This window comes from Erythrolamprus reginae, chromosome 4, assembly GCF_031021105.1.
Source record: "Erythrolamprus reginae isolate rEryReg1 chromosome 4, rEryReg1.hap1, whole genome shotgun sequence".
NCBI lineage: Eukaryota > Metazoa > Chordata > Lepidosauria > Squamata > Dipsadidae > Erythrolamprus > Erythrolamprus reginae.
In genome coordinates, this window is record NC_091953.1 from 61,193,070 (window position 1) to 61,218,941 (window position 25,872).

A 25,872-nucleotide genomic window follows, 5' to 3' on the forward strand; every position below is an offset into this window, starting at 1 on the left:
CTTTGGGACAATGATGACCTGGACGATTGAGAATCTCTGTAGACACTGGAAGAAGAGCAAACTCTGGTATAAGATCTGGAGGACATGACAGGACAGCAATTTGGCATGAGCTATTCCTCCCCAACATAAAAAAAAGTGCTGACCCTATCTCTGGAGCAAGTTGACCACAGGAGATGAGGATATTTGGTGACCTCCTTGGGATTTGCCTCCATAGAATAGGTAAATAGATTTCTTTTTAGAAAAAGTTAGTACCAGACAGGTATGCAAATAATTACTTCATACAACTTAAATCACGGATTTAAAAAAGCCACATAAATTAATGCAATTATTTTATTCTTTTAATTTTTTTTAGATAGAAATGCAAAATGAACTTTAAACAATTGTCAATATCAATATGGAAATCATTAAGTACCCAAAGTCAAAATCTTCATCTTCAATGAAAGGGCAATTTAATATCCAATAATACATAGACAAATTATCCAGTCTCCAAAATGCAAGATACTTATCTTTCATTACAGATTACCATGCTTGCTTGCTTGAGGCCTTATTGGATTCATAATGAAGCCAATAAACATATTTTTAGATTCTTTGCAAAGTTAATCTTAGGCAATTCTACTAAGTCTGCATATTTGTGGGGAGAACTTTCTGAACAAAAGGAGAGTATTTTAAAGCCTACAGTGGTAATAGAGAGGGAATGCTAACTCAATTCCCTCGTAAGTTGAAAATGTTTTAAAATTTTAGATTGGTGTGTTTATAAATTACAAAACCAAAATCAATCCCTAAAAGCACATTATGCATTTAGATTTTTGAAAAGTTATCTTTTCAAAAGTATCACAGAACCATCTTTATTTGGTTTTGAAAATAACATCAAAGAAGATCAGCAGAATCTTACTGAGTAAAGAATGAATGAGAAATGATGCAAAGTAAGCTACAGCACATTCTGTTGCGATATTGATTCTGTTAATCACTGTGACTGAAGAGAGTCTTAAAAATATTAATAAATTAATCCTATTTGCAAAGACTAGTTTTTACTCTAAGCTGATCTAAAGAAAAGAAGCCAGAAAATATTGGGAAGCCAAAAGAATCTGTAGAGTTCTGTTAAATTAGTAGTAAATTCTACCTCTAATGTTTAGTTTTAAAACCTGAATGTACAAAAAACTCTGGAAAGCTTAGGCTCTAGTAAAGCCTAGGCAAATCCCTTTCAGAAAGCTATATTCACTTTTGATCATTTATTTAAGTTCACAAAGTATTCTTAATTAAAACCAGATGATATTTTAATATTTGTTGAAAACCTTTTCCTTGTAAAAAACAGAAATAACGCAAGATTATTATTAGTTACTACAAGCAGAAATTTGGAGAATATACATAATAGCAGTTTCTTTTGGAAAATTCCAAATGTTCCATATCACAATTTGATATCATTTATTTTAATACTTATTTCAATGGGTTTTCACATTTGTACACAATCCTGAAAGAAAAGATGAGAAACAATAAAAATCACCACCTCAGCTTGTTAAGAAGAGAAACTAAGACAAAAAAACAGTTATGCAAAGTTATTTCTTTTGTAGTGTTGTTGTTCTCCTGCTTCAAAAAGAAGAAAAATGTTGATACTGCCTCTAAGTAAGCACTCATAATAAGTGCTGAATACAAAAAAATGCTAAGTGAATGATTGTTTTTATCATGCTGAAAAACTATTGTTTAGGGATTATAAGATTTCTTAGCATATCAAAAGAATTGCCATCTGGGTGCACGGTGATGACTTCTTTGCCTTCCTCATAAACCTGAAGGAATCCAGAATCATCTACCCCAACAATCCATACCAATGGTCCCTCATCATTTCCGAGTCGGACTTGCTTACCACTGAAACAGAAAACAAAATTATTTGATTATTTCAGTCTTGATTATTCTATTAATAATGAATCCCTCTCTGCAAAGTATCTTTAGCCTCTGATTATCTACCTTCACTTTATGTAAACATCTACATCAGGGGTGGGTTCTAACTTACCTTGCTGCCATGTGGATGCATGAACATTGCAGTGTGGCTGCGCGTGGATTGTGTACCGCATGGCCACAGCCACATGTGCAGTGCTGAAAACTCAGCTTCTGCACATGCATAGAAGCCAAAATTAGCTTTTGATCATGCACGGAAGCCATAACCAAGATGGCAGCACACACAGACCCGCATTGACACAACCGGCTCCATGATGTCACCACTGGATTACTAATGGTTCTAAAGAAATGGTTAGAACCGGTAGGAACCAACCTCTGATCTACATATAACAATGTATTTCATTCACTGATCAACAAATATCCACATAAACATGGTAAGTCACAGTTCCAAGGAACTTACCAGTATTGTGTATTAAATATATACTTTGGGAAAATAATTATTAACAAATGCATATGGATTCTATATAAGATTCATATGGAATTCATTAATTGCTTATCATCATAGTGGAGAGCAGTTTGGAGTAGTGGTTAAAGTATCAGACTAGAAATTTGGGAGAGAGTGGGTTCTAGGCTATCTCCAAGGATAAAACAACATTGAACAGAAGGAAAAAGAATCAGAACGAATAACAGCATTTCCTATTCTAGAGTAGAGTAGAGAAGAAAATACAGTTTTCTAGAGTTTTTCAATGTTAATTTATTAATTTCTACTCTGTTTTTTAGATTTTTGTTATATTAGCCAAAAAGTAGGCCTTTATGAATCAAATTCTGACATTCTGATATATTTTTTTTATTTATTTTATATTTTAAAATTAAATATGTCTATATATAGACTACTAAGTAAACTATGATAATTAATAAAAATTTAAGTCACTATTCAGTCACTATTGTTTTAAGAATAATGATGGTTGAGAATAATAAATTTAATTACCTATGCACCCAATATTTATAGTACATGGGAAGAATTCCATTTGGTCCCTTCTCCTGAAAGATGTTGATCAGATTTTCCAGTATGGTTACACTTCTTGCAATCAGGCAGTCAGCATTTAAGGGCTCTAAAGTTGTATTCATTGTCTTATTGTACTCCATAATGAGATCATTGATACATACAGTTGGATTGCTATTATTAACATTAAATCCAAATCCTAAGGAGGAATAAGTCATTGGAAAAAAAGTTATATAAAACATCATCTATATCTGTAAAATTATTTATTTTATTATAGTAATACATTTCATTCCAAATTATTCAGACAGATATAAAAATCCTTTTACAGAGTTCTTAAGGTATTTACTCTTTCTAATGATGTAAAATGAGATAAGCTCATATAATTTGAAATCCATCTCTTTTTTAAAAAGACAAAACAACATAATCATATACATTATTTTAATTAATTGATTACTCAAAAAAATAAGATTAAGGTGTTAAATTGTTATCAATATATTCCTTCCTTAAAACAAAGAACAGGTCATATTGCAAGACTAGCTGAAGAAAACTGGTGATCTAGAACAGCAGTCACCAATTGGTGGTCCGTGGACTACTGATGGTCCATGATAAAATGTTGGTGGTCTGCAGAAAAACTATTTGCATTTTTTATATTGCACTAAATCAGGTGTCCTCAAACTACGGCCCCTGGGCTGGATATGTGCAATGAACTTTTGTGTTGCTGCAGAGAGTCTCCTCTTTTGGGGTCTTTTTGTGCAGGTTGGAGAGGGGCAGAGATTCCAACTTGGGGTCTGCTTCAGCCTCCTAGTGTAGGGTTTTGGGTGATGGCTGGAGGGAAGTGCTGCTAGTAGCAAAGAGCCGGATGGCCTCATGGTCTGGAACTGGCTCACCAGCTCAGCCTGCTGAGCCCCAGGCAGCAGTACCCAGCCTTGCACTCCCGCAGATCTTCCATCTGTTTGGAAAGCCTATGCTCATAGTCCTCAGTAAGTTGCTTCTGCTGAGCTGCCTTCTTGGCCAGATCCAATTTGAACTAAGACAGCTGTTTTGCCAACTCTTTCTCATGGTGGCTACTTAGCTTCAACAACTGCTTCCTGTTGGGGCCCTAAGGAGCCTGGATGGGCAAGCAAGGAGCGGCTGTAAGGGGAGGGGTGAGTAGAGGCTGGTGAGGTGCCCCTCGATGTGAGTGACATCGAGTTGGTCATGCCCACCCAGTCACATGCCCATCTAGCCATGCCCATCCATCTGGTCATCAGGCAGATCATATTAGTGATCCAGGGGATTTAAAAGTATGAATTTAGTGATCCTGAGGTCCAAAAGGTTGGTGGCCCCTGATCTAGAGTAGCAAAAAGCCTCCTTCCTAATAATAATATATGATCTTTAGTTAAAGCTTTCCTGAGGTTCAAAAACATTTTATTGCCTTTATCCCATAGGACGTTGTCACAAAACAATCAGATAATTTATTGCAAATTATGTGTTGGGATACAATAGATGCATATTCATTATAGTTCTAGGCTCTGATCATAATCATGTTGTTCCATTTGCTACCGTATGTCAAAAATAGGCTATATTATAAACTACCATAATGAAAATGTCTGATATTCTTACCAATAAGTATATGGAACGTATCTCCTGTTAATGTGGAATTTACTAAAACACCACCAAGTTTCATAAGGTCACTATAGTATATATCATTTGGCCATTTCAACCGAAGATCTATTTCCTACAAAAGAAATTTGCATATTGGTAAATATCTTTGAAGTTACAAGATGGCTTATCCATTATTCACAGCTTACACCTCTTAAAAAAAAGGAAATCATATGCAACTTAATTGCTTTGTAAAAGTTTTTGAAGAAAGCAAGAGTAATTAATACAGAGAACACACATAGCATTTTACCTGATATACAGTACTTCCAAATATGCTTGACTACGATTTCATGCATTTTTTATTTTGCTATTTTATGGGGTCAGACCAGTGGTGGGTTGCTACTGATATGCCCTGGAGCTTCGTTTCGATAGCAGTGGGCAATTTGCATGCGACCGCTCCGGTGCTGTCTTTGCCAGCCTGGTGGGTGGCACCATCTTTTTTAAAATTTTGGGGCCTTTTTTGCTTCATGCACATGCAGAAGCAAAATCTCACGAGGGGACCCTCGTGCATGTGAGATTTTGGTGATTCTTTGCTTTCACGCATGTGCAGAAGTAAAAAATTGCTGAGTGTCCCCTTGTGAGATTTTGGTGCATTTTTGCTTCCTGTGCATGCACGGAAGCAAAATCATGCAAGGGTATGCGTGCATGTGCACGCATGGGCACTGGCACATCACCACTCAAATGAGCATAATGCACATACAGCACACCGGTATGCAGAAAAGTGAAACCCGCTGTCTTAGATAGAATATACCACTCTTCATTTAGTGACTACCTTGGTTAGCGACTATTCACAAATACTATGGTAATTAAAAAAATCATTTTCTCACCAATGTACTATTTATGAACAAATTTTCAAGTGCATGGCAAAAAAACCTTTAGTGTGAAACTGATCAAGGTTTAATCAGTTTCAGGCAGCATAACAGCCAGGTCACAACACTAACTTGTGGTTTAGAGAAACATTAAGTTGTGGAGAAAAACAGCTCAGGAAAAGATACTTTGTTTAAGCAATCTCTCTATCCTTCAAGTATTCACAGTCTCTGTCACATGTTCACTGAATGTCTGTGTTGCTGCAAGGGATTGTGGTTACAAAATAAGGAGGGATATATAATAGTCTAAAATTAAGAGACTACAAAGATATATTTTTCTGTGTATCACATTTAACTGCAGTTCCGGAGACCTCACCTACAAAAAGATATTGACAAAATTGAACGGGTCCAAAGAGGGGCTACAAGAATGGTGGAAGGTCTTAAGTATAAAACGTATCAGGAAAGACTTAATGAACTCAATCTGTATAGTCTGGAGGACAGAAGGAAAAGGGGGGACATGATCGAAACATTTAAATATGTTAAAGGGTTAAATAGGGTTCAGGAGGGAAGTGTTTTTAACAGGAAAGTGAACACAAGAACAAGGGGACACAATCTGAAGTTAGTTGGGGGAAAGATCAAAGGCAACATGAGAAAATATTATTTTACTGAAAGAGTAGTAGATCCTTGGAACAAACTTCCAGCAGACGTGGTTGGTAAATCCACAGTAGCCGAATTTAAACATGCCTGGGATAAACATATATCCATTGTAAGATAAAATAGAGGAAATAGTATAAGGGCAGACTAGATGGACCATGAGGTCTTTTTCTGCCGTCAGTCTTCTATGTTTCTATGTTCTATGTTTCTATTGCAAATTTAGAAATACTGTATGTAGTACAGCCTAGCAAGACAGACATTTGAGATAATCCTGTAAATAAATGTCCTCAAATAGTACTCAATATACTTTCAAAGATTATTTTCTCCCCCAATTTACCCTTTTACATTGTTTACAGAAAGACAGAAAGCAGAAAGAGAGGCTGGCAAAGGCTTAGGAAATATATACTTCATTTCAAAGAACCATAATGAAAAAGAAACATAAAAAATATAATACCTGATATCCAGGTATGGATCTAACAGCTTCCACAATTGCTAGAGACACCAAATGTTGAATAAATGGAATCCTTTGGCCCAATTTTGAAGTCAAAGGAATTATAACATGCAAAGTTGATAGAGCAGCTCCCACAGGACTCAACCAGGTATTTCCACCTCGTCCTTAAAAAAAAGGAAACTTACATTAAATATTGTTTGCACACAAGTAACATCTACAAAATGGAAAATATTTAATCAGAAGATCAAGAAAATCTGGTGAAATAAGGAAGCAAAAACCAAAACCAAAAGTTTAAAAAGTAATTGCAAAGATTACAAAGAAACTTGTCTAAGATTTATTTAAAAATCCAAATGAGTTCCAAAACTATTTTGATCTTTGAAAGATTTACTGGTGAATTTGTTTATATTGGTGGAATATTTTCAGTGTAGTAGGGAAATGGGTGGAGGAAATTTAGGATACACAAATACTGGTAGAAAGATTAATAATGCAAGCTCTGTAGAGAGAAATTAATATTTGTTGAAAGAAGTCAAAATGGGAGATTGAGTATGGAATTATGAAACAAACATATAGTGGTGCTTAAAAGTTTGTTAACCCCATTGCATTTTCAAAACTTCTGCATATGTAAGATCTAAAGCTTATATGTTTCTTACACAATCCCTAAAATTAAATAGAAACAACTCAATTAAACAAATGTATCAAAACTATTATGCATCTATTGATTGTATTGATGAAGAAACTGTATCCAAAGATATATATATCTGTGAATTGAAAGGATTTCATCCTCCCATCTCCCAATTAAATACCTGGGCTATCTGGGTGCAAAGATGAAACCATTCTACCTCATAGGACTAAAAAAAATATTTTAGGTGTATTTAAAGAGGATTAAAAAAGCTTGCAGATTATAGAATAAAAATTGATGATGATGATGATGATGATAATGATGATAATGATGATGATGATGATGATAATAATAATAATAATAATAATAATAATAATAATAATAATAATGACAAACATTCCTACAAACATTCAAAATGATAATTTTCTCTCTACATTCAACCAAAGTTCTTAATCACAGTGCGGTATCAGCAACTCTGGGAAAGGGAAATAGAGAAACAGAGTGTGGGATAAGCATTGGCTCAGTTGAATAGGCAACCCTTTCTCTGCAAAATGGTCAATGGAACATTGATGTCCACTTAACTTTAATTATTTGTCATCAAGTCAGAATGGACTCTTAGCAATTAGATGAAATAAATTTTCTGCATGACAAGAAAGGAAAAATGCTTCAGAAGTGAGTGGACAATTAACATAGGATGATGACATTTTTTAGATAACTCTCTAGAAATTGTTGCTGGACTATTCTAATGATATGGCAACCAAATAGTAAGAATCTGTTTATTCTATTAATGCCTGCTTTTCAGTGTTCAAGTCTATTTCTGGGTCAATTTACATACTAAATGGTTAGAGCTTTGACTATATGGTAGCTACTATTTGGACTTTTTGATGAGTGGATGCACTTTGTGTAATTATTTTAGTACACACACACACACTTATATTTATAGATGTATAAATGTATACATCTGAAAAAATATACAGAATAAAATGCTGAACTATATTCTTAACACACGGACTAAAAGGAGATCTATATGTCCTAGAAAATGTCTGCTGATATAATGAACAGTGTTAATTGAAAACAGAGGTTGTATATATCATCGATTGGATTCCAATTGCAATATAGGATTCCAAATCATGGCTTGAAAACATCCATTAGTGACTGTTGTTCTGATACTTTAGGGTTAGCTAGAGAAAAGTTAAATGTTTCATACGTTACCACTTCTGTACATAGTGGTTCTTTTTATCACGGTAAAGGGTGATTTTAACATTCTTGTATTTTGCATATAAGGATGATTATGGGAAAAAAAACTTAATTAAACTTAATTAAAGGTTGTATGAAAACTATAGGCCTAAAGATTTTCTCTATTAATTCATGATGGCTTTATTCAGATCTGATTATTTTAAAGATAATCTCCCATGAGTAGAAATTCAATTCCTACTGGCAATGTGAGCATATCTTAATTACTCAATATTACAATGATCATTTTGTTATTATTACAAAAGGTGAGGATAAATTTCCATATAGCCAGAATAATTATAATAATAATTATGTATGGGCATAATTAGCACGAGTATGATTAATATTACAAAATAACTTTATGAATAGTATTGCATAATACTTTTTCTTCCCCTTACATTGTATTTGTATCAACATACCCTTTCCCTGAATTTGTTGAACTGCAATTGCTATAAGACCCATTTCTGCTGGCATCTTGTACATCAATCTGAAAAATACAATGTTAAAAAGTGAATTATGCAAGGTGTAGGTATTTTTTTTATAAAACAGAAGTTTTTATAGTGCTTGAACTTTAGGTCGAAAGTATCACATAAAACATTCAAATGAAAGTATGACAGACAAAATATAATTAAGATACAGTATATTTAAATACATATAGCATACTTCATTTAATTCCCTAGTATGCATCTCTGCTTTCTATGAGTGACAACTGGCAATTTCAAACAAACAATTCAAACTTAAACAAATCTCATTGCTATACTATTGAACAGTAGCAATTTCAGAAAATCAGGAGGCTGGCAAAAGCAGATGAGAAGAAGCAGTCCCTTGAGAACTAATTATGGTTTAATTGCAGTGAATAAATCTACACCTTCTGAGAATGCTAGACAATACTGCCTTATTTTGGCCTTCTGCTCTGTATTTAGAAATAGTCCTTCAGCTTTCCTTTGACAGATAGGTAGAAGCTAATGTCAATTCAGACCACCAAGTGAATCAATATTAATTTAAGGAAATGTGTTTATGAAAAATGTTCTTTTAAGTAATATTGATGGTATCTGGATAATACTAAGCTTTCATATTATACTTTAATCTTTAAATTGGAGAGAGAAAAAAAACTGTTGCTAGATATTCATTCAGATCTAGGATGTGTTATTTGAGCATTCCTTTTATTTTTTTGAGCAGTATATGTTTGATGCATTGTTTTGTTTCATGTATTTATGTGAATTATGTAGTTGCTCAGTGAATTTGGAGCCATTTGGGAGCATTTGTGGATATTTAATAACAGAAATAGGACTTATTTGTCTTCCAGAGGCTTCCTGTTTCTGACTCCCGTCATTAATTGCCCCACTACATATCATGGGCTGGAAAATATAAATTCTGTATGAAGTCATCACCTTTCCAATGACTTAACCTGTGACCTGTAAAAGATGCACACTTCTGCAGTAATATTTAATACTTAAACACATTAGAAAATAAGCATCAGTAGCAATGAACTTATAATACAACATTTCTTAGTAAACATAAAAAAAGGAAGGGGAGAATACAAGAACAGTATGCCTTTGTTTCTAGTATATTAGGTAGCATGACTGCTATACTATAATGTCATTACAGTATTGACAATATTAAAAACAAAACTAGATACAAGTGAATGCAGTTTTCAACAGAGACATTGAAAATAGACTTCCTCATACTGCAACCATGAAAACAGACTTTGAATGTATTTTTATCCACTGTAGTAAAAGTACATAAGAGTAGTAACATCAGGTATCGAAGATGGAAATAAACAATATATACATTAGATGTAGCATATTTATTTCCAGGCAGTTCAACAAATTGTTAGTGAACTAAAGTACTGTATATAAACACTGCAAATCTAACTCCCTCTTCCTTACAATAAAAACAATCTATTATGTAAAATCATAACTGGCAGTAATAAAAACAATGAGAGGAAAGTTAAAAATTCTATGTGTTCAGTTCTGTAAGAATGTTCAAGCTTGTTGAACATTAAATTATTCTAGCCTTGTGTAAAGCTATCAGAACAATATAGTTGTCATGATAAGCATGCATATATATAAGAGGATTAACATGCCATCTATCCACTTCCACAAGAGAGCATTCCAATGTGTTATCACTCAAGAAAAGATGTGGCACTCTTTCATAATGCATATTTTTGTAAACAGGACTGTCTACCAATTCTCATATTTATAGCTACATAATCTTACAATGTGCTCAAGAGTGTGTGTGCCTTTTATTTATTTATTTATTAGATTTGTATGCCGCCCCTCTCCGTAGACTCGGGGCGGTTCACAGCAATAATAAAACAATGTACAACAAATCTAATATTAAAAGTAACTAAAAACCCCTTATTTAAAAAGCAAAACATACACACAAACATACCATGCATAAACTATATAGGTCTGGGGGAGATGACTCAATTCCCCCATGCCTGATGGCAGAGGTGGGTTTTCAGTAGTTTACGAAAGGCAAGGAGGGTGGGGGCAATCCTAATCTCTGGGGGGAGCTGGTTCCAGAGGGTCGGAGCCACCACAGAGAAGGTTCTTCCCCTGGGCCCCGCCAGATGACATTGTTTAGTCGATGGGACCCGGAGAAGGCCAACTCTGTAGGACCTAACTGGTCTCTGGGATTCGCTTATTCAGACAAAAATGGTTAAAAATCAAATCTACCATTTGTTTATGGCGATACTTAAGAGTGCAATAAATATGTAGTAGACTGGTAGCTCTCCAAATTATTTATCAATTAAATTAATGAAGCACATCAATGAGACTTCAGGCATATATTCATTTCTGGGTGGCAAGCCCTGGCCAATATATGGTAAAATTGCAATGCAAATGCAAAAGTTCCAATGTAAACAAAATTTTCCAAGACACAAATTTACATTGGATGTGTTCAATCTATTTTAATTAATGTGCAAAGTAACAAGTTCTATTCTTATTTTCCCATTTTTATATATTCAAAGGAAAGTAAGCCATAAACAATATGTACCCAAAATATTGCTACTCTATGAATTTAAAAATAATATATATGTTCTTGGTTCAGTCCTTTCTTCATTTTATCAGAAAAAACCATCCCCTCCTACATACACATTAACATTTTCTCCTTAGTTGCTGGTTAAAGCTGAAACTCCTTAAAATTAAATTTATTAAATCTCTATTGAAAGGAGTTTTTTACCGTAAAATTTAGTTTTCCTGTACAAATACCTATAAATAAACTGTAATTTTAGGAAAGTGGAAAGGAGAATTTTTGCCCTCAAAGTAAATAATACTAATGTGCCACAGTTATAAATTCATTATGGGAAAAGCTTATTCCCATGAGATTATTAATTTCTTCAACCCAAGCCCCCCACCCCATTCATATGATACGATAATAAAATACATTAATTTGTGAAATGTACAAAGAATTTCTCAGAAATAAATTTACTGTTTTAATTCTATAATTGTCTACAAAGAGCAAAATAAGCCTCAGCAACTATTGTACATTTGTTCACTTAAATACTCAAAATTAAAATCAGAAATAGCTGAGAATTAGAATTTTTTTTTACACTGATAAAGAAGTATAAAAAGCATTCCACTGTAAAATTTACAGTGGAAATTTGTTTTCCAAAACAGATATACTATTCTTTGCGCATCATCCTCAAAAAAAAGTGTCATGTTACTTTAGCAGCTTATTCTTAAAGTAAAAGAAACACTTGGGGGCTGTTCTTGGGTATTTTCTGTTGGCAGTGCTAAAGGAAGGAACATGACCTTCTCAGCTCTGTGGCAGGTTAAGCAGCCTGATTGAACATTGGCACTAATTAAGAGCTCTTGTTGTTTGGCAGGACCACCAGAGTACCTTCAGCACTTGTTCATGACAGCAATACCTCTTTCAGAAATTAACACTTGATGAGCGCAGACAGGGAGCCCAGCTGGTTCTCCTGAGTCCTTCAACTATATAAATGAAGTGTAATAGGAATACTGGTGGCTACCAAGGGAAGACAGACTATTCGTGACCTCTCTGTAAAAAAACAGAGTATAGTTTTACATTGACTTAATTTTCTTCATTGGGATTAGATAATGCAGCTGGGGACTATAGAGATAGAACCAAAACAAAAGAGGTAGGACTGAGTTATTCCATGTCATTTTTTTTTGCTAATAATATCCACTATAAATGAATTACAAAGTTATAAAATTAGATAAAAATCAAGTTTCTACTGAAACATTTTATTACAATGTTTTGATGAAGAATCAATTGTGAACATCATATAAACTCATGGTAAGTGGGCTGATTTTATTTAGCCTCTAAATCATAAATACTGTAGTTTTAAAGCAGTGACCTGAGCAATACAAGCAGTAAAATGAAATGATTGCATAATGAGTTACAGTAGACTAACAGGAGCAGATAATAAATCATATTTTTGATGTTTGCCATGTTAGTCCCCTCCAACCGTAATTTATAAACATAAACAAGGCAATGATGAATACCTTCCACTTGATCTTTTTAATGCAAAGTTTAAAGCTGCTTTCACTTCTTTTTAAAAGTTTGTGCCACATAATTATCTCATTTATTGTTTATTTACTCCCAGCAATAAAAAGAAAAGGAACTTGAAAACATGAAGACAAATTATTCAAGGAAGAGATGCAGAGAAAAGACAAGCCTTCTTCATCATACAGGGTTATTCAAAAAGAATGAACCAATTTCATGATACAATGTTTTATTAAGGAAAAGTAATACAAAACTCCAGCCAAGTCACAAGTATTCTTTTCACAATCAACTTTTATTTCCTGTCTTACAAGTGTTCAATGTGGCCACCACTTGCAGCACAGGCAACATCAATGTGATAAGAGAATTCCTCCCAGACATATCACAATTCACTGAGTTGATCGCTGTTGTTATTCAATGTTTAAGGTCATCGAGGTTAGTGGGTAGCGGTGGAACATAAACATGATTTTTTATTTATCCCCACAAGAAAAAAAATCACACACAGTTAGGTCTGGGGTTCTTGTAGGCCAAGCACCAAGAACAAGGTCTTGTCCCCCCCCCCAAAACACAGAACGCCTTTTCCCGCCATTCTAAGGGTAAATAAACAACTAATGTTGCTGGAATTATTATGTCAATACAACTCAGCAAACGAGATCACTATGCTGGATTTCGTATTTCATCACCAGTCGGGCGCTTCCCAAGCACCTAGGACTGCGTGATGTAGCGGCAAATTATATTTGCCGATCCCAGTAAAGCGGCCTTTTGCAATTGACAGATGGAGATTTATTATTATTATTATTATTATTATTATTATTATTATTATTATTATTATTATCATCATCATCATCATCATCGTCATCATCATCATTATTTAGATTTCTATGCCGCCCTTCTCGTGGCAACTCAGAATGATGCAACATCACTTCTGTGGCAACCATTCAAAACTTAGACAACTCCTCTTTCAAATCAACTCTTTCACTGACTGATTACATGATGATGCTCGAGAACTGAAGCAATGTGTCATGAAATCAGTTCATTCTTTTTGAATAAGTCTACACTATCTGTAGACCCAGGAGAAGCTAAGTTTCTTATCTCAGGGGAGCCAAGTTCTTAGCCCTCTGACCAAAGACAAAGCAAAGATGTATAGAAGTCAAAATCACCTTTGATTTGGAAATATGACATTGTGTAAGCAGAGGAACTGAAGGCTACATACTTCTAAGACTGAATTTGAATTAGTAATTGCTACATTGTCATGTATAAAAACAAAATTCCATGACTTTTTCTCAATGTTTATCAATCAGTGCTAAAAGAAAACCCTCTGATTTTAATTAAATATTAATATTTAAATCTTTTCTTTTAGCATATACAATTGAGTCCAATATTTTCGGAGTTTTCTGCATTTCTACCAAACATAATAAATTTCCTCTCTTATACGACATTTCCAATATAAATTTGTAACTATACAATTTTAGATACTTTCTCTCATGACATATACAAACAATGCATCATTCTATAGACCAGTGGTTCTCAACCTTTCCAATGCCACAACCCCTTAATATAGTTCATGTTGTGGTGACCTCCAACCATAAGTCTAGCACCGATTTTCCCAACAGAGCTTTAAGCTGATTGGCAGGAAGGGCAGAGGGACACCCCCACTGTAAACGCCTGATTGGTCGGATTGTAAAAATATGTTCCAAGGCGCCAGAATAGAAGCTTTAGTTTCTAAAACCATGGGAAATTTGTCTTTTCCCATGGTCTTACGCAACCCCTGAAACGGTCATTCGACCTCCAAAGGCGTCCTGACACCAAAGTTGAGTGTAGATTTATAATGTTAAATTTCAATCATTCATTCACATATTCTCTGTATTCCATTTGTATACAGTTACCAATTTTAGCCCACTTTATCATACATTCTTTCACTTGTTCTTTGGAGTCAAATTTCAATAGAAATTTATATATTTTTGCAATAACATCTCATCATTTATTCACAGTTCTATTTTAAACTCAGTCTTACACTGCTCAAAACCATAGGCCCTTTCTGTGAATCTTTCCTAGCTGTTCGTAAGTGAACCATTCGTAAATGTATTCCTCTGCTATCATCTTTTGATTTTATTTTACATTTCTCTCTTTTTATAGCCATGTAAACTCTTCATTCGGGGTAGAGTCAGGGGGACTTGATTTTATTTTACATTATCCTTAATAAAATTCTAATATATCACACTAAGTTATACATTTGTATTTACTTATCATTTCTCTTCTATAACATGCTTCTTCAACTGAGAGCCATAAGAATATTTTTGCACACAACCTGATATCTATTCAGTATGGCAAGTCTAATAAAATGGTTTTGAAAAACTACATTTTACCTTAATTTTGTCACACCATAAATATTCATACTATCCAAATCTTAAGTAATGTACTTCGATCGCCAAAAGCCTTCTGTTAGCAGCACCCATTTTTGTCCAACTAAACAAGAAGCTGCAAAGTTAATTTCAAATCAGGTAAACCTAATCATCCTCTTTCTTTTATTGCTTGTAACACCTTATATTTAATCGGTGTTTTGTTTTGTTTTTTTGCTTTTGCCTAAAACAAAAATAACATTCTGGGCAAATATTCATCTTAATCACAGAAATTCTCCCCAACAATGAGAGTTTTATATTCTCCCTTCTTAACATAGATATCTTAACTTTATTCCATGTCTTAATATAGTTATTTTGAAATAACATAAAATTCATACTTACCAACTTTACCAACTACTTTACCTTTTTGATTTTAGAACCCATTTTATTCATCAGTTCTGTTTGATCTTGTATCTTCAATTTTTTGTTGTTGATGTTGTCTTCTGATAATCTTGGAACCTGCTAAGGCCCCAAATTCTTGAACTTTATCTATTAATATCTCAACTCCCTTTAAAGGATTTTCCAAAACCATCATTGAATCTTCTGCAAAATTTCTTAACTTGTAAGTTTCTTTAATTTTTACTCTCACAATATTCTCATCCTATCTTTGTTCCTATTCACAACTGCAAGAATAAAAGAATGGAAGAGAGTGGGTAGCCCTATCACGTTCCTTTTAAAATCTCATGTTTTGTTACATTTCCAATAACAGTAGAGTGCACCTTATGTGAAAAATAAATTAACTTAATCTAATTTATAAAATGCTCTCCAAAATTCATACGGTAGGACAGAAATGTAACAAATAATCCTTTCAACCCATTGGAAGTTCTGAATAAGGAAGGATTAGGGTTTATCACAATCTTTGTGTTCTGTAAAAAAGCACACCCTAGTGTTCTGTTCCCGGGTCTATTTGATCTGGACCGCAAATTGTTCATTTTAGGTACTGGTCTTTTTGAAAGCTTTTTTCACTTGGAAACAAGTTTGAACATTTCTGCACACAATCAAATGAAAATTTAAATTAAAAAAATTAATGCTTATTGGTTTATTTTGCTCATAATATGTGCCCCCCCCCATTTTTGTGAATTTTTTTCAATTTATATATAGTTTTGCCTGCAAAATGCGTTCTATTTTACTAAAGTTGGTGTGGGATTGGTAGCTTGAACATTTCTGAACATAATGATATGAAAATTGAACTGGAAAAAGTGATGCTTATTTGTTTATTTTGCTCATAAATTCCCCCTCCCCAGCTGTGTTCAATTATTTCAATTTATATAAAAATTATGCTGTTAATTTCAAAATTACATACTTATTTTTAGTAAAATGGATTTCTTTCATAAAATTAGTTGTCTGGCTATCATGTGCTTGCTTTTCAAAACGATATTCCAAATATTTCTAGCCAAATCTATATAAGAAGTGAAAATAATGGCACACAGCAAGGCCGAGGGGGTGGCCCATTTGTGAGCAAAATAAACAAATAAGCATCATTTTTTCCCCATCGTTTATATTTTTCCTATGATCAGGAATGTTCAATTTAGTATATCAAAACTTTTGGGAGGAAATTCCTTGGAGATTTGTAGCCTAAAGAAACCTGACCCAAAATGCTTAAAAAATAGAGAGGGTTTTTAAAAATCAAAATACTCCAATAAGCATCAATTTTTTCAGTTCAATTTTCATATCATTAGGAATGTTCAAACTACTAAATCAATGCAAAAAGTTTTCAAAAAAGTTGCAACTGGCAGGCTAAAAAAATGTAAATTGAAAATGATTGCACACAGCCTGGGGGGGGGGGAGGCCTTATTTCTGATTTTAAAAAACCAATTAGCATAATTTTTTTTCAGTTCATTTACATTTTTCTTATGTTCAAATATGTGCAAACTACCAATTCCACACCAACTTTAGTAAAATTGAACGCACTGTGCAGGCTAAACTATCTATAAATTGAAAAAAAGTTCACAAAAAGGGGGGGCTGCCTTTTATGAGCAAAATAAACCAATAAGCATTAATTCTTTCAGTTCAATTTTCATATCATTGTGTGCAGAAATGTTCAGACTACTTTCCAAGTGAAAAAAGTTTTCAAATTGACCAAACATAAGCACTTAAAATGAAGAATTTTCGGTCTGGGTCAAGGTGACCCGGGAACAGAACTTTAGGGACTTTTTTTCAGCAAGAAAGAAGCCCCCCACCCCCCAAAAAAATTCTCATAGGGAGAACCCATGAAATGATGCAAAGTCATGAAATTTCAAGTTTCAGATATGCAGGGAAAACTTTTTACAGGGTGTCAAACTTTGATTTCGGGTCTCACAGACCCGAACAGAACAGCAAGGAAAACCTTTCAAAAAAGAAAGTGGAGAAAGCTAATTGGTTCCACCTATTAGGACTTCGTGACTTCTTGTCTCCAAATACAGTAGCCCTGCATGTAAAGAATGCGAAAAACAAGAAACATTGTTTTTACTGTTTGTAGGAAGACGAAAAAAATAAGTAAGCTTTAAGCCTGAAGCTTCAAAAATATGTTGATTTATGGATTTATTAATGGGTGATGAAGACAAGACAAAACTACTTGATTCCTATTTGACTATGATCTTCTCTTACAAGAGAATCTTGAAAACATACAAGAAACAATATATGGACATATTTAAAGCACGGCATTTTTAGGGCATAGATCCAGATATATTATATTCAAGGATGGTGAAGGAACTCCTTGGAAATTATTGGAGAATGGATTTAAATGGGAGGAAAAGCATACAACGCAACTAACAATTATTTTCTTTCCTATACAAATGGATAAGAATGGTATTTTCTTCAGCTTTAGGAAGTCAAATACTAGTTTTTTAAATAGTTTCCACTTTTAAAGAATCACCTTCATTTGATATCTTCTAAATTTCATGCCAATCATTCCAAACTTTTTTATAAGTAACAATATTATATTCTATTAATACTTATTTGCAATAATTAATTAAAAAGTGAGGCATAATCAATATACTTTATAAAATATTAGACATATGTGATCAAAGGAAAGGTACTGTTAATTCAGCAATTTGTTTTTAATAGTCTATCCAGGGTGTCCAGGGAGAAAGCATTTTGAAATTCCCTGATATTTCCCTGACATTTCCCTGTAATTTGTGATTTAGTTAAGGCGCGGTTGTAGATGACATCATGCCAAACAGCTAACATGTGGAGAAATATTGGTAGCCAAGGAAGCAAGTTGTTGCCACAGTTATGCTCATTTTTGCTTGACTCTGCCAGGCACCATGATCTATTTTTTAAGCATGATTTCCCCCCGACTTTTAAACATTTTAATACAGGTGGGTTTCCCCCCCTGATTTATTCCGGTTTTTTCATGAATCTCCTGGTATTTCCCGAACCACCAATTTCCCTGATAATTCCCTGCTGGACACCCTGTCTATCAGATAAATACCTCCAGATACTTTATATACAATAAACATTTTCATTATATGATAGTTGGAAATTGATATGTGACTTGTGTGAAAATCCATGCTCAAGGGTATTCTAGGTTATTGTTTTGTAAAAATAACTGAATGTATACACACAAGAAAGAATGTATATTCACTAGCGATGTACATAAATAGCTATCCATGTAAGCTCCTTGGATATGATTAATTTGTAAATTAAGCATTTAAAAACATTTATATATTTGGATCCCACCTTTATTATTTTTACAAATAACTCAAGATGACAAACATTTCCAACCTATTTTCCCCCTCTATTTGGTCAGTTTCCCTGAATAAGCATTGCGTTTTAAGCATACTTACAACTGTACAATGGATTGGTTCTATTGTTTTATTTCATTAAATTGCTACACATTTGTAGCAATATTGTTATTAGTTACCTCCTCCCCATCATTGTTAACATGCTATACCTGAAAAGAATATTTAATGAATCAATATCCACTTGGACCATATTGTGTATTTCTGTAAGTAACCATTTTCCCTATTAGCAACAATGCATCTAAATAATAGTAAAACCACAAAATTGAATTTTTATGAAGCAGAGAAAGAAGCAGAAGAATCATTTGGCTATTAAGACTTATTGTCTATAAGAGACAGTCTATTATCTTGCAGGGTTTCCTAATATAGCAATTTGTAAACTGCAATTGATTAATGAAGCTAAATTTAATTAGTTCAACTTTCTGTGGCTGACATCAAACAATGCTGTTTGATATATTCTGCAGGAGGAACAAGTCTTCTACAGCTGGTTAAGTGCCACGATGAAAAAGAAGCTATATGTTGTTCTGGGAACTGAAATGAGATGTTTTAAGTGGAGTTTTTCTTTCATTTTCTGAGCCTGCTCTGACCTTCCTAAAATCAATCCATTGTGGATTAACATGTAAAGCAGTGTTGAATTAATTTTAGAAAGTGAATACGAGATCAGCCCAGGTTTTTGCAAACCATCTAACTCTTAAACACACGAATGCTTCTAGACGTTCAATGAAAAGCTGTCAATAAAAAAGGGAGGGGTTGTTAGGAGGATTTGAATCATAGCACAATCTATTAGGCAAGTTAGAGCTTTGCCTATTTCTATGGCATTGCTAATGCATTCTCTAGAAGTTAATCCTATTTTTAAAGACCTTCCCTGAGGAGTACATAGGCCGTGCTAAATTAGTGCTAAAATGCATTAAAATTCTGAATGTTACAAAAGGCACACTATTGGATTCTGAAGTGAAAAGCTTTAGAGTATCGGTTTACTTATGTTTGATAGAAAAATATTGATGCAGAAACCCTAACAAAAAGAGTACAGACAAGAAGAAATAAAAGTATATACACTAATGAATTGTATAATTCACTGCAGTGAATAAAAGTTATTTTGGAGTATAGTAATATGATTTAATTGGAATTGTTTCCTAGTTTACTGGACATATACTTGAAACTTTGAGTCAGTTTGCAAATGAAGCTGCAATATAAGCCTGATCACTGAATAAACAAACACATTTTGCTTGTGTGTGTAAGTTATTTTCAAAGTTAATTAAGAAATTAAACCATAATAAAATGTGTACATTATGAACATTGCACTGCTACCGCATTTTCAATCCCAAACATACACATTTGCATAAAACAAGGAATAATAATAATAATAATAATAATAATAATAATAATACGGTGGGGCTCAACTAGTAATCAATGCTAAATCCAGTGAAATAACTGACCACTGTGATACAATTGGGATAATAATACAATGTTATATTACATATGATTTACTGGCTCACTGTTATATTACACAAAAAGGGCAAGAATATAAAAATGGAGAAATTATAATGTGAACTAAAATGAGCTACATGAGGACCCTGATTGTTGTAATATGCTGACTTTGTAATCTGCTTAGACAGTGGTGTAAAACGCTATGGAGTTGTATATAGGTCTAAGTGTTATGGTATTAATAGCTACAAAAATAGTTATTAAAAAGTAATATAGACAGCATAAAATGATAATTAAAATATTAGAGGTTGACTCTTAGATTCCTCTATTGTGGAGTTCTCCAGGGATCAGTCCTCTCCTCCCTGCTATTTAATATCTACATTAAAGCGCTGGGTGAGGTCATCATCAAAATTGAATGAATGAATGAATGAATAAATAAATAAATAAATAAATAATCCGAGGGCAGGGGGTGAGTTGTCATCAGTATGCTGATGATACTCAGCTATACATCTCCACCCCGTGTCCACTCAGTGAAGCAGTGGAAATGATGTGTCGGTGTGTGGAGGCTGTTAGGGTCTGGATGGGTACTAACAGGCTCAAACTCAATTCCTGCCTCCCAAGGACACCCCTATCTCTCAGTTCATTACCCTGGGGGGGAGCTCCTGACTGCCTCAGAGAGGGTCTGCAACTTGTGCGTCCTCCTCGATCCACAACTGACATTGGGTTATCATCTTTCGGCTATGGCAAGGGGGGCGTTTGCCCTGGTTCACCTGGTGCATCAGTTGCGGACCTATCTGGACAGGAAGACTCTATTCACAGTCACTCGTGCCCTTATGACATTGAGGTTCAACTACTGCAATGCTCTCTACATGGGGCTACCTTTGAAGAGTGTTTGGAAACTTCAAATAGTCCAGAATGCAGCCGCGCGAGCAGTTATGGGCCTTCCAAGGCATAGCCATATTTCTCCAGCACTCCGTGGACTGCATTGACTGCTGATTGATTTCCAGATGCAATTCAAAGTGTTGGTTATGACCTATAAAGCCCTACATGGCATCAGACCAGATTACCTCTGGGACCGCCTTCTGCCGCATGAGTCCCAGTGACCGGTTAGGTCCCACAGAGTTGGCCTTCTCTAGGTCCCGTCAACTAGACCATGTCATTTGGCGGGACCTAGGGGAACAGCCTCCTTTGTGGGGGCCCTGGCCCTCTGGAATCAACTCCCCCCCCCGAGATTCACACTGCCCCCACCCTCTTCACCTTTTAAAGACCTATCTGTGCCGCCAGGCTTGGAGCCATTAAACCCTAGGCCCCTGGCCGACGAGTGTAGTATGTCTTGCTGTGTGAATGGGAATGAATGATTTTAAATGTTATTAGAGTTTTAAAAGATTTTTAGCTATATTAATTGCATTTTTTAGATATATATATTGTATATTGTTCTGATATATTGTGAGCTGCCCCGAGTCCTCAGAGAAGGGTGTCATACAAATCCAATAAATAAATAAACAAATAAATATAATGGAGTAAGAATCAGTAAAGATTTTAACCCTTACTAGCAAATTGAGGGAATGTTATTATTAAACAATTAAAACAAGTCAATCTACATATCAATTAAAACCAAAGTGTGATTTGCCTGAGATTTTAATTATCTGGTTAAAACCAACTTTATATTTTCATAAACTGATTGTTGTAGAAAAAGAATTACCATATGAAATAAAAATGAAAGTAACATAAAAAAGCTAATGAAATCAAATTAAAAGAAGACTTCATTATTGCTGAAGTAAAAGAACCATATGACAGTGTAGTAAGTAGTTGTTTCTAAAGTGCATGCCAAAGGATGGGGAGAGCTTTCCACCAAAACCTCCTCTCCAAATATTTCAGATGAGTGAACAGATGTATTAGACTTATGACTCATTGTATGACTGTTATAAAATTATTATAAAATCAAGACCAGTCATGTAGTGTCAACTTATGACCATAACAACCTATGAGGTACATTCTGGGCTCTATTGTGGTTGTAGTCAAGGATTACCTGTACAATAATTAAATATGTTCCAAGATATTTAATTATTGTACAGGTAATCCTTGACTTACAACCACAATAGAGACTGGAATGTAAGGGGTTTACAAATATGTATTTGGTTTAAGAAATTGCCCACAGATAATATAGCCTGCATAAGGACTCTGTAATATGTCGTTTTTGACATATTAGTTTTTTGATCTGGACTACCTTTTATGGCTGACAGATGTATGCCCAGGCTTGCTCTGAGCCCCTGGTTTTCTTTTGTGTAAGTAGAAATGCTATACAGTCATATTACATTTGCAAAAATTCTTGAATGGAGCAGAGTTTGCACTTAATTTTCAATAACAGAATATCAATAATTCAAAGCCAAAGTAAGCCAATTAGAGAATGATGCTACATTCAGAGTGGCTAAGAAAAGGGTCATCATAACCTATAACTTAATTGTTCTTGAACTGCCTTTCAAGATCAGACAAGATATGTAAAACTATGTGCTGATAAAGCTTTTTATGAAACTTTTAATGAACAGTTTCAGTATTTATGCAAAATTGCATCCTAAGCAGATTCTTATAAAGTGAATTATTTTAGTGCACATTTTCCAACTTTACATAACCACCACCACCCATTTCCCTGCAAAACATCACTCTAATTGATATAACTTGATTTGATTTTGATGAAGTAAGCTGAACTGCGTTTGAAGAATCAGGTGTGCAGATATATGTATATATATATATTTGCTTTACCCACAGCCCTCCCTGCCCCTCTCCAAACAAAAAGCTAGTCCTGGCTGTCTAGATGTAAAGAATACTAGGGAATAATGTTTAATGGAGATGGATGAGCAAGTCAACCTTTAATTCTGAATTACTGTAGGTTTGTGATGATTTTGGACACACACCATGGAAGAATAACTGAACTAAATTTAGGAAGCCATACAAATTCTACAAATAGAGATCCTTTTCTCCCACAAAAAAATGAAATGCAAATTGCCAAATTTCACTTAAAACATAATGTTTTTTTCTTGAAATAAAACCCAGAGGGATACATGCTTTTTATCCATATTTCATGGTCTTACTCTTATAATAATTTGTATTACTCCTTGATTAATAAAAACTAATTAAAATTTGTAATTGTTATTAGAGCAAGCCATGGTTTGAACTAATATGTTGAATGAATTTCTGCTGGATTTAATCTATTTTCTCTATTTTCTGAAAATGAAGGTCAATAGAAATATTCTCTTCCCCTCTCTCTCTCTCTCTCCCTGTGTGTGTGTGTGTGTGTGTGTGCAGTGGGTTCTAAAACCCTTTGCTACCAGCTCACATGTTCACTTACGCAGAAGCATGCCACCGGTGCTACCAATTCCCAGAAACAGCCGAGCCTGGAACAATACACCGCTTTTATATACAGTGGTACCTCTACTTAAGAACTTAATTCGTTTTGTGGCCAGGCTCTTAAGTAGAAATGTTCTTAAGTAGAAGCAACTTTTTCCATAGGAATAAAGGTAAAAGCAAATAATGCGTGCAAACCCATTAGGAAAGAAATAAAACCTTGGAATTTGGGAGGAGGAGGAAAAAGAAAAGGAGGAGAGTCGCTGCCGAAGGAAGAGGGTGAGGTGAAGGAAATCAAAAAAATCCAAAACTTTTAAGGCTTAAAAAAGAAAAAGAGGGACTTTGAGGCGGCGAGGAGGAGCATGTGCCTCCAATACACCCGGCGTGAGGCTACCTCTCTTACACTGCCTCCCATAGACTGGCTGCTGCTGCTGTCTGCTGCCTCTTCCTTTCCATACTGAAGGGGTCCCCTCTCCTCTCGCTTGCTCACTTTGTAGCCGGCGCCTTTCCTTTGCTGTGGTGACTCCTCGGCTGCCCAGAGCGAAGGGAGCGTTTCTTTTCCCTGGGCTCTGGCAGACGTTTATTCCCTCTCCAAGCGCCCAGAGAAAGGTAAATGCTTCGTTAGCTCTGGACTGCAAAAGCCTCCTTAAGCGCCACCAAAAGGCTCCTCTGGCAGCCCAGAAAAGCCCGAAATGGCCGGGATTAAAGGGGGAATGGCAGGAAACTGGCCGGGCCTTTGTGCTGCTCTCAAATTTCCTGGGAATTTTTTCTGGACTCAGGTTCTTAAGTAGAAAATGGTTCTTAAGTAGAGGCAAAAAAATCTTGAACACCCGGTTCATACCTAGAAAAGTTCTTAAATTGAGGTGTTCTTAAGTAGAGGTACCACTGTATATACTCTATGTGTGTGTGTGTGTGTGTATGTTCTCTCTCTCTCTCTCTCTCTGTCTCTCTCTCTGTGTTAATGTGTTATATATACAGTATGTGTGTGTGCAGGATATAAATATCCTGCATTTATTTATAAATGAAAAACTCTTATATTATTTTTTTAGTAATACAACTATTTGCTACTATTCTTATTGTAGATTCAATTGTCTACCTTTATTTCTATAAATGTATTTAGTAGTTAGATCATAAATTAATTCTCACACATACACACACATCAATTTAAATTCCATATTAGCAAGGATTAAACCAATCAATGCTATATTTTTAAAAGGATTAAAAAATAAAGTTTAAAGTACATTACTGCTGACCTTCATCATAAAACAGAAGTGATCAATATAGAGCTAATCTGTAAATCTGATAAGAGTAAATCTTGTTTGCAGCAGTAAGAATAAGCATAATTTACAAAAATAATATCTTATATCTTAAACTATTAAACAAGCTTAAGAAACAACCAACTTTTCTTTGAATATGTATGCTCATTGCTAAAAGCTTATAAACATTTTTTACATTTGTGCAGTTTCTATAAATTTCACCTTTATATTAAAAAAGCATATTTTCTGAGATCTCTTTTATAATTAGAAAACCATGTAAGCACAAAATCTTATTCTACCCAATAATTTGAAATATCAGATATATCCAATTATGATATATTGTTATGCTAGTAACGTGGCCATACAAGCTTGAAAACTTTAACATTCTCTGATTTATATACACTAACTATATATATTTTATATGTGGCCTCTTCACTTAGGTTCATGCGAACCTTATTGGACAACCATGGCATAGATTATGCTAAACTTAAAGCTAAATAAAAGAAACTAGTTTGTATGAATTAGGATACAAACAGTGTCATATTCCTCTCAATACTTATTGTAGGCCACTTTTAGAATTTGGAGAACTTTGTTTAGAGGAAAATGTCATCTAATTGTTTTTTTCAAAATTAGCTGCAGCTTTCTGATTTTGTAAGATCTATTATAAAATTATTTCCCATACACTTGTATCCATGCCCAGTCTACATCTCTTAAAATTGTTTCTTAGGCTCTTCTGACGCTGTAAACAGCTTAGAGAGGGCTGTAAAAGCACTGTGAAACTGTGTATATCGTATTTTTCGGTGTATAAAATGCACCTAGATTTTAGAGGAGGAAAACAAGGAAAAAATATTCTGAACCAAATGGTGTCATATTATATTGTTTAATAAAATACCAGTGTAGGAGAATACTTTTTAAAACCATGCATACTTTTTATAAACTTCAAACTTGATAGCTTCAA

At 34.3% G+C, this 25,872-nt stretch overlaps 1 protein-coding gene across 1 annotated transcript in view; it reads right to left on the bottom strand.

The window, feature by feature from the left end:
• Positions 1–316: 316 nt before the first annotated feature.
• HLCS (holocarboxylase synthetase) overlaps positions 317–25,872 on the bottom strand; it is a 60,552-nt gene continuing 34,996 nt past the window's right edge. Inside the window, exons 7-11 of the mRNA XM_070750404.1 lie at positions 8,717–8,784; positions 6,449–6,609; positions 4,496–4,610; positions 2,879–3,092; positions 317–1,860 (exon numbers count right to left, since the gene is read on the bottom strand). Coding sequence (XP_070606505.1) covers positions 1,692–1,860; positions 2,879–3,092; positions 4,496–4,610; positions 6,449–6,609; positions 8,717–8,784 — 727 coding nt within the window. The 3' untranslated portion in view covers positions 317–1,691. The remainder of the gene's footprint in view (positions 1,861–2,878; positions 3,093–4,495; positions 4,611–6,448; positions 6,610–8,716; positions 8,785–25,872) is intronic.